General features: G+C 35.1%; 1 protein-coding gene across 1 annotated transcript in view; it reads right to left on the minus strand.

Annotated features, from left to right (window-relative positions):
* Positions 1-14,426, minus strand: part of LOC113510628 (protein groucho) — a 69,686-nt gene that overhangs the window by 25,240 nt on the left and 30,020 nt on the right. Inside the window, exons 5-6 of the mRNA XM_026894093.3 lie at positions 11,755-11,892; positions 1,091-1,289 (exon numbers count right to left, since the gene is read on the minus strand). Coding sequence (XP_026749894.1) covers positions 1,091-1,289; positions 11,755-11,892 — 337 coding nt within the window. The remainder of the gene's footprint in view (positions 1-1,090; positions 1,290-11,754; positions 11,893-14,426) is intronic.

Genomic DNA, 14,426 nt, shown 5'->3' on the forward strand with positions numbered 1-14,426 from the left:
GCGCTAAGCCGGAACATCCCGGAGCGCAGATTACCGCTTGCTTTTGTAATTAACCGGAGCGACGGGCGGCTTCCAAATCCATTTCTGTGTTACATTTTCATTTGTGGCTCTCTCGTCCCTGCCTCGTAGGGATTACTCGCGCTCCGATGAAAACTGAAAACACCGCTGCCTGTTTGCAGTGAATGTTACTTATAACGACTTACATAAACCCTCTTGGTAGGTACCGCTGATACGAAAAATATTCTACCCAATCTGTTCCACATCTGTTTACATATTCTGTCCAAATACACGCATAGATAGGCACCAATTCGAAGAAGTGACTTATTCATACTCTCAAAGCAATATCGGGCGCGCCGTAGCCGTCAGCGATCCGAAAACACGCAAACAGTGAGTTCAAAAAGCCTCTCGAAGCTGGTAAATATTGAAACAGAAGTGGGATCGGAGACGTCTGTCAACGGAGAGCGCGGTGGTGCGGGCGCGGGCGCGGGTGCGGGTGTAAGGGGTGCGGGCGCGCGGAGAGCACTAATAGTCCCTAGCGGCACACAGCAAACAAGACGAGCACACAAATACGATGCCTCTTCAAATATTCATTTTGTATCGAACTATTGGCTTCACTTACTATGATTTCTTTTGCAGATTTTTAGGAAGTTATTTTCTATGACCAATTCAATATATACCATGCCAGAATATCATATCATAGCCATTCTTTAATATTTAGATTGTGTATTAGTAATTAATTAAGTACATTAAAAAATATGACTAATACAATAGCACGAAACAACTATCAATTAAAAGTAGAATCATTAAAATCGGTGTCGACAAAGATTTAACTGTAAAGAAAAAAAAAACCTTCACCCACAAAATAAAAACCGTAAATTTGAAAAGGAATTTTTGAAGTCGTTTAAACAGTTATTTTTCTTTGTTAACGTTTTGGAGAAATTTATCATCTATTATGGGGGTTTCTTTAATTTATCAATGTTCATTCCACTGTATCATTTGGAGAACTATATTACTAAGATCAAGTGCAAAGCTTTTGTTATAATGATAAAACATGACATCTGTAAGCGATCAGTATCTATATGATTCTTACCATTTCCTTTGTCGTCGGGTCTATGTAAGTCAGGTGGTTTGGCTAGTACTGAAAGTGGATGGTGTGGGACACCCAGGCCGAGCAAACCCGCTGGAGGTAATGCACCTTGGCCAAGCAACGGCAGCGGTGGCGCTCCGTGCGCTGGTAAATGTGCTGCGTGCATCTGTTGAAGTAACCGGGGCAGGTCTGGTCTTTGTTGCTGTAACAAACAAAAATATTTATTAGCTCTAAGATCCACCACTGGTACTATTCTCTATGTATTAACTCATGCAAACTAATACAAAATAAATGAACCATTTCGCTATTTAAGCAACTCAAGTGTTGACAGTCAAAGTAAATTGATGTGTCACCGCAGAGCTCCGTGCATTTTTAAAACGAAGCTGAGCCAAATTAAAAAGTCCTCCACGAGCCCCCTCCATGCTACGATATTTTAAATTTTAAATGAGAGCTTCGCCGGCGGCGGCGACTGAGCGAAATTGATTACTCCTCCATTATTCCCCTTTTTCCACTTTTCCCGCGTTTCCCGTTTCTATCTCGTTTAATTTAACGTTATTATTATACAAAGAGAGCGCGAACGGCACGTGCTCTTCGAACCCTCTGTTCATTCACGTCGCGATCTTAAGATTTTCTCGCTTCCGCCTCCGCGTCCGCGACCGCACACGCTTTGCACCAAATTTACGCTGCTGCCCCGCCTCGCCAAGCTTTTTCCGCTCGGCCGAGCACGCTCTTTTTTTTAGCCGCCGAAAATTAATTGGATTTTCGCCGAGGGTGGAACATATTTTTTATTGGCCGCTCACGACTGTGATTTATTGTGTGTCAAAAGGTGGCGAGCGCCACTTAGCTGGGAGTGCTTTTTTACGAAAGGGGATTTTTTAATTCAGCTTATTTGGTTTTAGAGTGTATCTTAATGAAAATTTTTCGTGTGAAACTTTACAATTTAAAACAAAGTGCAAATATTTGTATAAAAAGATTAGACGAATTGGAATTCAATCCAATTGAATCTTTCTTGAGGTCGAATAATATTACAATACCTATACACATAACATTATACAGGTTCTATGTAGATACGTCGGCTCTCCGTACATCGTGGTGGGCGAAGCGTGGGTTCAAGTTTTAAGGAATTTATCTGCAAATTATCCTAATCAACATATACTACGAAAATTAACACGATTATGACTACATGAATCATGCAATAAGATCCATTCAAATTGAACGTAATATGAAGCAGTGAGAACAATAACATACGTCTTCATATACGTGGGAGGCTATAGTTCAAATCCAGTACTTACATATATGCAATTAGTTACATTCATACAATTGTCAATTTAAATTTGATTGTAATATTATTTCAGTACTCAACTCAGGCGATTACATTTATCATACCTTGTCTAAATAATGACTGTATTATTTTATATCTGTTACAATAGTAATACTTCTTCAGGTACCCTCTCAAATAATTAAATCTATATTAATATAATAATAAGGAAAGATTTCAAACAATGATTAGTCAAACAGTAGAAAACCAATGTATTATGTTTATATTTAACTAACTTTTTGTCGGCTGGTTCGTACGCGTGGATTTCGGGTATAGAAAAAACTATGAAATAGACCACTTTTAGAAGGCATATCATGATAAAACATATACCAGTTGTTAAATCAGATCTTCAGGAACACGACTATGAAAACTGTATGCATTTGGTGTAGTAATTTTTACACGATGCTGAAACTTACAGAGACAAAATTTTAAATTTTTATTTTGCATTTATTGCTTTTATTAAGAGTCCAATTTTTCTTAAATATCTCCCATGTACAGACATCGTCTAATTGTAATTTTATTATATTATAGTAAAATATTGTTGTTGTTATCTTGTAAGACGTTAAAAACTTAAAATTGCACAAAATATTGCTAACAAACGCAATGTGGTATCACGTCGACGTAACGAAAATTTGTAAGCGGTTTCTTCAATGTGTAATTGTCGAAGAACGTTTCTATATTTCTGTACATTTTAAATAATTGTCACAGACTACACATCTAATATTAGTAACCAATACTGCCACTTTGCGGTGTTGCTATGTGTTTACTCGTGTGCGTGGTTACGGCATTATATTACATAACACTGTCTATCATTTCCGGCCTATTGACCCGCAACATATTTAAATAATCAAAGGCGCTCGCTGGTGTAGTGTTGTCTGCTCGTTACACGGTGGTGATATGCGGTGTGATCCCGTACCTATCTACCTTGCATATATACTAGTAGTGCAATGAATGAAGTTTACTAATACGAATACGAAAACAGGAAATACAAAAATATGATTCTGCTATAGCTGGATAAAGGAAAACACACCAAGTTATGTACCTAAATATTTCTAAATAGAAATATAATATATGCATTTTTTTTTTGTTGATAAACATTTTCTTCTTATTGTTTGAATATTAGTTGTTGAAAATAGTTATTTTAAGATTTTTTTTTTACACTGATTTATATAAATCTGAGATTTGAGAGCCAGTTTTTTAAACGCAGGTAAATGTTTGTATTTGCATTTAAACTAAATGTGTCTGAAGGTGTAATTAATTTACGAATATCATGATATTTGACGAATACGAATATTCGGCAATTTAATGAATTTCGATGAATATAAATTTGTGTTAGTCATATTTTTATATGGGCATTTTTATAATTTACCATAGCACGAAGTAGTAGGAGAACGAAATGTTTGCAACAGTATAGAAATGCTTTTAAATTTTGATGCACAATCACGATAATTCAAAGCGTTTCTAGATGTATAATTTGATACATTTTGCTCTCTTGTTATAACGTGACAATTAAATTGTACGATCTCGTGCCATGTTATGGTAAATTATAAAAGTGCCCTATCACTGCTTGTTCTCGAATAAGTCTCTCACACACAGCACACGCCATAAGCAGTACACTTCACGACGCGCTCACACGTTTACACCGTTACACCTCACTCCAGAGCCCTACCAGACCCACCCACAGCTCATCGCCAATCTCGCGCCCGCTCGCCTGTTATGAATGACAATAACGTGGTGTCACGGCGTGATACCTCAACGCTATATTTTTTCATCGCGCATATTTAGATGCGATTAAAGCAAGTATAGTCTTCACTGGATTAAAACTCGTTCCCCCTAACGACTTTTCCATCCGTTTACTTATCTCTTCACGAACTTTGGTGTTTGTATTATCAACCAAATTAAAGTTTGATTAAGTTTCGTTTAAGACAACAAAGGGGGTTTGATATTATTTTTCGATATATTTTCAGTTAAATTTTATACGGCCTGGGGCTTAATTAAAACAAACACTTTGAGCTATAGCGATGAGGTATTTTATTTATTATTAACTTAAAGATAAATATTTCTATTTGCATTTTTATCAAACGTATTCTTAGTAGGTAGGAGTAGCTCGCAGTAGCAACACACAATTTTGATTATGTTTACTTTAGTATTTATTAGTTGAAAAAATATACAGTGACAAGTATAAATATTCGTATACATATATAGTAAATCACACACAAAAAATATAGTGAAGTAGGTATGTGTGGGTGTCTTTGAATCGCGATCAGTAAGCACTGCGAGCGCTGTCGCTCCACCCAATGCTTTTGTTGAGAAAAATGCTTCGGCGCGTTCGGGTTTTCACGGCACATTTACCTCTGTCTATACGAGCCGATATTATTCACCATTTATAAATGGATATCGCACGCCAAATGCACTGATATTTATACGTAAACAGATTTTGGTGCTATTAAAACATAACATTTTCTTGCTATTTATACTAGTATTCTACGGACACTATAAGTTCCGTTATAATATATGTATATTAAAATAATAACGTTGCCAAAAGTAAGATTATATCTACTATTAAATATCTTCATGAATATAATGAATGCAGATTGTATGTCAAATTTGCAGAATCACATACATATCTTAGTTATAAATATTAGTTAGTATTAATAAGATTTTTAAATATACGAGACTAGCCTTTTGGTACGCGTGACTTTCAGAAGTAAAAAAATCAATGAAATTGACCACTTCTGGATGGCATATCGAGACAAAACATACAGCTAATTTTAAGTTAGACTTTCAGAAACACAACTGTCAAAACCACATCCAATTTGGCGCAGTAGATTTATTTTGAGTGATACTGAAACAAGCATATAGACAGACAGGTAGACGCAAAATAAAAAAATAAAAAAAACGGTTTTGACACATATTGGTCTTATAAAGATCCCTTAAATTATCTTTTCTTAAATATTTTTCATGTACAGACATGGTTCAGTTACAATTTTATTATATTAGTAAAATAAGTGTAATAAAGTCTACATGAATAAGCAAAATGAAAATAAAAAATGTATAGTATAATGTAATGTAAATAGTAGATAGTGTTATTGACTTCTTAGCTTATCGGACCATTAGTACAGTGGTTTCACGACACGGTGTTACTAAAAACAACATTAAAATATAATTATATAGTAATGAGGAGATTAACGAACGATTACAATAATGGTCAAGTATTATTGGTGTAATTTATTTAATTGTGCAACCCATTACAAACAGCAATGGTGCAGTGTACATTAACCCACAATTAACTACATTTAATAGGAACCATCGAGAGAAGGAAAGTTCCATTGTAACATGCTTAAATAATTAAAGAACAGTTAGTCCGCGGTTAGAGACGCATTAAAGCGTTATTACAGTGATTGCTTCGAGCGGTCGGTGGATGGGATTAACTCATTGCATTTCACAAGGTGTAGTCATATCTATAATGTTAATTGATTATTCGCCTCTTGGCGTGATCAAGATATAAATGGATCGGCAAAGACGATTCGTAATTCGTATTGAACGTAAATTATCTTTATTTATTAGATGTAATTGGCAAGATCTTTTTTTCTATCTTTATGTCGAGGTACCTTAATCATATAAGAACATAATCGATATGAAGTGAAGTTGTTTTAATACGAGTTTTATTAACATAACAAATTAGATATAATTTATGAAATATATGAGAAGTGTTTGCTTTGCGACGATTAAAAGCAGCGACCTTAATTGTTACAAACCTATGAACAACAAAATAATGCATTGACACATTAAACTGTGTTCAAGTATTATTAGATTTAGACTACGGAATCGTGTGTCTACGATATTTTAACAAAACTTTACTTTTTTTTAACAAAAACGACTCTGTCAGCTAGAAAGAGAATTATCGACATCCATTTGATCGATGTTGGTTAACTAGTGAACCAGCCCCGGCTTCCTTCATGTACAATTTTTACTGTATACGCAGAATCCTTACGTAAGAAATATCTAAATGACAGTAAGCGGATAAACAAACGCCAACAACAACTTTATTTAATACTAGCTTTTACTGGCAGAGTTTGTCCGCGTGACCGGGATATGCTGACTAATCGCCAAGGAATAGCAAACTCACTTACTATGAAAATTGGTATATACTCGTTATATGGGATAGATAAATCCTGGTCAGTAAACATATTCAAATTACGCGGGACAAGTCGCGGTTAAAAACTAGTATGGAAATATATTAGAACTACCTCCTTTATTTTGTTATTTATATACCTATAGTCTAATACTAATCGTTAATATTAGCAACAAGCAGGGTAGTGTATCGACAGGGTAGCGATGGCGCCCGAGGCTTAGGGTGTAGGGTGTCGCGCACCATTAGGCAGGAAGCTTCGAAGTGGGTCGACACGCGATGCCAACACGTGTTATACTTTTAACTTAATTGTTTAAACTATAATTGAGTAAACATGATTATTTCGCACAGAAGCATACTCTATCAGCGGTACAAAATGTTTTTCTATATGAAGAAATATTAGTTAAAGGTCTACACACACAACCGCAGACTCTTGACTGTTATAAAAGAAATACAAAGGTGGTTGACACCACGGGAAATTTTATCGTCAGCGGATAAATCATATGAAAATCGCACAGGCTTTGACACTTAAACCCATATTTAAATTGTGCTTCATAAAAACAAAAACTGATTTCAATGGTGGCAAAACCTTTTAATTCAAAAACTAAACTGTTTACAGAACCGATTTTGATAAAATTTCTATGAGACCAATCTATAGGTATATTGTTTCAAATAAAAAATAATTTTCCAAATCGGTTTAGGAATGACAAAGGTACGAGATAACTAATATAAAAAAAATACAACAAAATTGGAACCTCCTTTTTGAAGTAGGTTAAAAATACTCTTATTCGACAACTAAAGGCCACCTACTATTGTAAATCTGAATACAAAAGAAAATTATGTTCATTTTATTGTGATAAAAAATACATGCTCTTTACTTGACAAACAACATCAGAACCTCAAACAAAAAGAAAAAAACATACGAAAAACTCGAGCCGGATGAGTCGTAAAACTGATTACATAATTTCATTGGAAGCGACGACAGAATGGCCCCTAACTCACTTCCTCGCGTTGAAAAACAAGGAGCTACGGTTAAGCGACAGGGGAAAAGTTAATGCGGCTCGTCGCGTCGCATCGGCGGCGTTGGAGCGCTCGGGGAGCGGCGCGACGACGACACGCAAGAAACGCCAAGGGCCTGCAATGCAATATTTATCACCGTCGCGAACGTGCCTGGGAAAAAATGACAAATTCATGTTTCCCCGCCTGTCCCCGGCCGCGCCGCACCCCGATTTATTCCCGTCGTAATTTTTATCAGAGGGCGCGACACCCGGCGTAAACTAGATAGAAATGTTTTCACGGCTCGCTTGTTTATAAAGCTATCGACGGCGAAACAGATACGCCCTATTTAGACAGCGAACGCTCTTGTTTGCTTACCTATCTCTCTAGATAATGTTGCATAAACGATACACATAATACTCTTGTTTATTCCACATGCTTATGTCAACGATACGGCTTTTCAATTACAAAATGTACACATCGTAAACATTGGAATAAGATTTGTTATCGGATTTCAATATGTGTATTTATGATATGGGCCTACACGTCTCGCGTCTCGTATCGATCTGTCGGAACAGATATTACGTGAATATTGTTTCAATGTCAACATTTGTGCCACATATAGCCAGAGCAGGGAAGCTTATATCTAAAAGCTATATATTATATTGGTGGGGGCCGCCCTATGGGACCAACGATGCGGAATAAAATCAGAACGAGAAATGATTTACCCACCGTCACACCGATAGCTGAGCGTCGAGTTTTCCGCTCCACGCTCATACACCACTCTCCACACTCGGCCGCCTATTGACGACGAGTTCACGCACTTCGCGTAAACACAATGGGGGAACAGTTTTGCCACGTTATCTACCACCCCTAAATTCCATTCACGCCGTTTCGGATTTGTAATTCGGTTGACCGAAAAGGCTAATTGATTACCTATTTGTATTGTTAGCGAACGAACTTCGGTATTTAGACAGTTTTATATAGATAGTAGTACACTATTAATATCGCAACATTGTATATAATATCAAAACTCGATTAGAAATAATAGCAGACTACTTACTTGAGGCGAGTGAGTCTATTGTAAATAAAGATTTAGCAAAAAACAAAACGTTTAAATTACGAAACGGAGCACTCAAAACGGTAAGTGATTTTAATAGGCAGGCAAACAGTCCCCAATTCGAGGACTATTCCCTCTTCACAAATCGGAACGCGGCGGAATCGTCGCAAATCAGACGGAGGCGAGAAGGAGAGAAGCGAGCGGCGCGGGCGGACACGGCTCTCGGGGGAGAGCCCCTTTGATCCCTAGCTGACCCGAAAATAAAAAAGGTTCGTAATAAAAAAAGGACCGACATACGGAAGGTGGCGCCGCTTTTTTATTTAAATTAGAGTGTTTTATAGGGGGAGAGCGATATTGCGTTTTTGCCGGTGTCTCAGAGGCTGTTCGGTAATCTATACATGTAGGTAAATCCTCACGGTTGAGGGCGACGAACCTTCGGCAAATACTTTGGGGTCTTAAGGTATTTTTTATAGTTTGGGTGTTTTCCAATCGTAGATGGTGAATAAAAGGGTTTCACGAAGCACGTAACGAATGTGACACGCTTGCTATATAACTTGTAATAATGTACGTGTTTATTATTATTAGTATCATGATATTTACGTAAACTTATCGCCTTAAATGTTAATACAATATCAATAATTAGGCATTGTAATTAGCGAGACACTGTTGAACATTCGTAAATAATTCATGAGATTGTTGATCCTCAGCCAAATGCTACAACCCACATTAGGTGTTAATATTGATAATTTTCAAAGGTAACAAACGTTTGCCAAGTAGGTAGGTATCTACGTATTTCCCTAACAGTGATGACAAAAAACATTGAAAAGAATGTAACTTTGTTTATCACTGAATCTATGCCGCAGTCGATGGTCGGAATGTGGGGATGGGTAGGTAAGGGAAATGTTAGTTGCAATTTCAACCTTATTGGTACTAAATATTTAATTCATTTTCTCACTCCACAATATTCTAAATTTAATCCAGATGAATCCTACCTCTATAAACGCAAAAAATTATTCATTATGTGTTAACCAAAACAATTTTATTACTTTTTTGTAGATTAAACGAAAAATTATGACATTTTATTAAATACTCGTATATCTATGTATTTTAATTTATAGTATTTATTCAAGTTGTACTTTCCATTTTATTTTTATTTTCTAATACAGCTGAAAAGCTGATTATCTCTATTAAAGAAACACTTTCAATTTTAAGGTAAGATGCAAATAGAAACTCGTGAAAGGCGTAGGGCACAACTGGGATTCGATTGCGCAAAACAAATCAAAATTGTAAAGTCGAAGGAGGCCTTCATCAAGAAATTCATCGACGAAGGTAGAGTTATTAATGTAATTAAAATAATGATACCATAAGTATTGGAGTTTGTTTGCATTATAGTAAAAGTGAACTTGTTTACTAAATATCGGTGTTTTAACGGCTCAATCAATCATCATGAATGAATAGGTCACATAAATCAAACCACAGACAAAATAGATTTCTAATCACGACTTCAAAATATGGGTCGAAAAAGGAAATACTCCTCGTGCCGGTCGTAGGTATTACGTGAAGTGTGATCGTGTTGGCGCACCGCCAAGCCTTTGCAATCCACAAGAGTCTATCGGCCACAGACAGACTAGCGACGAGTGAGTTCCGCCACTTTATTTTCGCCCTCATTATCTATAAAGTGATTTATTTTAAGCCGCGCTATACGTATTCACTTTTCGAACGCCAACCGTTAACACATCGCGAGAATAGGTCGCACTAACGACTTGGCACCCCTCTGTGAATGTGTCTATTGAAATTTATAATAGACGGCAATGAAGTGCTCACGACACCTACCAGCAAAAAACACAAATAGTATGTTGCGAAATTAATTAGAGGTGTAATTTGAAGACAGACTCTAATTCACCAGTCTGTTTGGGTTGGATAAAATCGCGAATGTAAAGTATCTAATCGCTAATAGCATAGTAATTATGTTTAGTTACCTCGTGTCACCCACGCGAATGGCGGAATGGTGTTCACAACTGTTACTTGCCCACATAAAATATGCTATTTCACTACAAGGCCGTCGAATAAATTATATAGAGAATTTTCTATGTAAATCGTTTGTAGTTTGTAACAATTTTATCAATTCGTCGTAGTTGGCTTGCTTCCAACAATCTTGCGGGCTTAGATCGTTTAATTAACGACCGTCGAACTTTCGACCTGTTGAAAGCCGTGCTTTCACAGTATTTACATTAGTTACACGTGCCTACGCTCATTTTAGCTATGTTGTATTTTTAGTCTGTATATTTTTTCATTCTAAAATATATTCAAAGTATTGATATTGATGTTGACAAAGCTATTAACATTAATGTAAGGTCTATACTTTCAAAAGGATTTTAATGATATACATAGTGATAGAACTAAACGATTTCTACCAAAACCACAAGGGTCTGAAAACAACACAAAGTACAGGTAACTAAAATATTTTTTGTCGTTTTTCGGCGTATCTTTGAGAAAGGTAAAATCTCTATAAACGCTTAAATAATATTAATTTCACCCCGTATAGAACATACAATAAAACTATAAAATGATGTTTACCATCAATATTAACTTTAATCGATAAGTTAACACTTTAAATTTGATACTCTATTATCCCACTTAGTCTTAAGAATGCTAGATCATATCATGTCATCTCAATAATTAGCGCGTTTACGGAATACACTTGACGTTGAATGAATGTGATTGACGTGATTGCTTTGTCTGTGAATCATGTTGCGAAATAAGACGACTACTGAACTGAAGTAGATGGTTAATTAAATTTGTGATACAGATATTAAGTAATAACGTATATTGATCATTAGGTGTGACAGTGATGTCATACTCGTGAGTTTTGAAGGTTTTTTTTTTCCGTGTGATAGAGGAATTTAAACGTATAGTAACATTGTTCTATATATTGATTCATATGTGAAGTTAGTTACCACACTGGATATCGATATCTGTCTATCAATTTTTGCGGGATACGTGCACAAACACAAAATATTTCAACTATTTGTATTTTGACATTTAAATAGACATCTCTATTCTAAGATTATCATTATAATGTTTAAAATATCCTGTGTAATACAGAGTACAAACACGGTCTTGTTATAGTATTAATATTATTAGGTATAAAGTTTACTTACCCCTATAATGGCATTGAGTTCCGTCATCGTGACCTGTTTCGCCCTTTCCACGGCTGAAGCAACTTGTTGCTGATGCTCTTGAGATAGAAACGGCAGGATCTGAGCTATTATTGCATTTAGTCTTTTTGCTATCTCCGTCTGAAACATAATATATGCCAAATAAAGATATTGGATTGAGGACAATCGTTAATTCTCTGTAAATTAATTATCATAAAACTGAGACAAAGTTCATCGATAAAAGTTAAATTATGTAGACATTGATATGCTAATAAACCATACCTAATAGAGTTAATTAATTTAATTCTGAGACTTGTTTATACACGTTATTAATTATTAACATTTGATAATGATGTTTATCTATCAACAAGTTATGTTCAGTTACACAATTTCACATTCCGCATCGTCAAAAAAGTTTCCACATTTTCAGCGCGGAGCAAATTCAATAATAACGTATAATTATAATTAGTCGACGAGCCGCTAACCAGTCGCAGAGCAACAAATAAAATTAACACGATAAACAATAATGTACGCGGTCAAATGAAATGATAAATAGCTGTTACCGAGCCGCACGTATTTATTGGCTTTGTTCGTACTTTCCGTTTAAATGCACATTAATTTTATTCACAGATTCGAAGTGAATCGTGAACAAATTAACATAATCGAGCCCCTCGCATACAAAACGTATAAACGCGTTCTATTTGAGACCGTAAATTATTTTTAATGAAGTCTCGCCGCAATATAATTTTCGAATGAACGATACGGGTCATTGTCATTTCGTTCGTTGGGCGTTTAAAGTTGACACGTTCAACACCGAATGAAATATAATTTATATTTCAACTAAATTACAATTTTCCGAGTGCCAACTATACTCCATTGCTGATGTAAAGCTAGCTCCGCCTACATATTACGGAATTGATCAGGAAAACTGTTTAAATTCATTATGTTTGTTCAGTAATGTGAGTAGGCGCTAGTATCTATTCAGATTTAGATCACGATTGTTATTTTACTACTCCACTGTCTGTGTGTGTCTCTACACTCAGTTTACTTTTATTTTTTAGCTTCATTATCACTTTAACTGCATTGAAATTGAACGTTACGTAGAAAAAAATTGCTCTTTATTAATATTCATATTTATGATCAAGGAACAAGAGTTCCTTGATCATCTCTCTCTCTTCAGCCAACTAAGAATTAGTGAATGAAGTGTCAAGGAAACAAACTTTATTGTAGTTTTGTTTTTTAGAATGGATATTACTAAAAAATCTAATTTATATTACAAATGTGAAAAGTATTATTATCTATTTTCTATTTTTCCCCCGATCCACAGGTATAGCTGCGAGTTTGTAGTTTGTGCACGATAACAATGCCATAGAAAGATGATATAAAAAATACGTATATGTTTATTACGGCATATTAACTAATAACTAATTAAAATTCAATTGAAAATAATCATCCTTATAAACTAATGTAAAATGTATGTAAATACCAACGCATTTAATCTCGGTTATGGTAAATTTTATGCAATGAGAATCCATCAACGTCGAGTGTAAAATGAAAATTTGAATACGTAATAAGCATAGTTAAAAACGCGATAAACTAACCATAACATAAATTATGCAGATTGTTTGTTCACTCGAGCGATAAACATCGAGCTTCGTGACTGGTAGTACGAGTACACATAGTACGCCAACATTGCCTATTATAATACATATTTAAAAACATAAATGCTAATAGAGCAAATCAAAAGGTCACTGTTGAATTATGTATGTTGCATATAGTTAATATTCAAGAGACAAAACAATCATAGTCAGACAGATGAATAATTACTTGAATGAAGGTGATAAGGTTAAGTGCGGCAACACCACAATGTTAAACGTTTTCATTTTAGTCATTATACGACTAATATACAATATACCTACCTAATTGGGAATAAGCAATGATTATGATGTATTAAAACTCGCTAATATTATTAGATTTAAAAGAAACAATAAATATGTGATTCTATAGTTTTTTTTTTATTATTAGAAATATCATTATTATTTAAAATTATAATTATGTTGCATGATAAATATATGAATGGGAAATTTATAACAAGTACAAAACATAAAGTAACAAATATATAAAGGTGTGGATTACCTTTCATATTTTTTACAATTCCGTACTTTACCGAACGTATATAAGTGGACCAATATTATACCAAATACATATTTGTCTAAGATTTTTTGAAGTTATAAACAAATGCGAGTGAATTTATCGGGCAATAGCTAGTGTGTAAATCAAATATTAAATTTATCTTCAGTATACTATATAATGTAGGTTTTGAGTAGGTAGTGTGGTGGACAATCCGAGCGCGTAGTGCTGCACCGCAGCGGAGCTTTGAACGCGCCCAAATTACCGCAAATTACATTTTCATTCGCCGCCTCACATCGCCCGCGCCCGCTGACGGTTACTGTGGAAAATTCACTAACGTGCAAAATATCTGTCCCGGTTGACAGTTTTAATGTAATACAAACGTTTCTGTTTCGTACCAAATTGAAGTGATTTAACTAGGTGTTCACATTTCACTATTTAACTACAACTTAGTTAAATAGTGAAATGCTATTAACCGATTACAGACACACAGTGATAGACGATCCGAGCTATACAATTTATTTATATGAAAAATAAACGTAAAC

The sequence above is a fragment of the Galleria mellonella genome, unplaced genomic scaffold (assembly GCF_026898425.1).
Source record: "Galleria mellonella isolate WM207_F2 unplaced genomic scaffold, CSIRO_AGI_GalMel_v1 utg32, whole genome shotgun sequence".
Classification (NCBI taxonomy): Eukaryota; Metazoa; Arthropoda; class Insecta; order Lepidoptera; family Pyralidae; genus Galleria; species Galleria mellonella.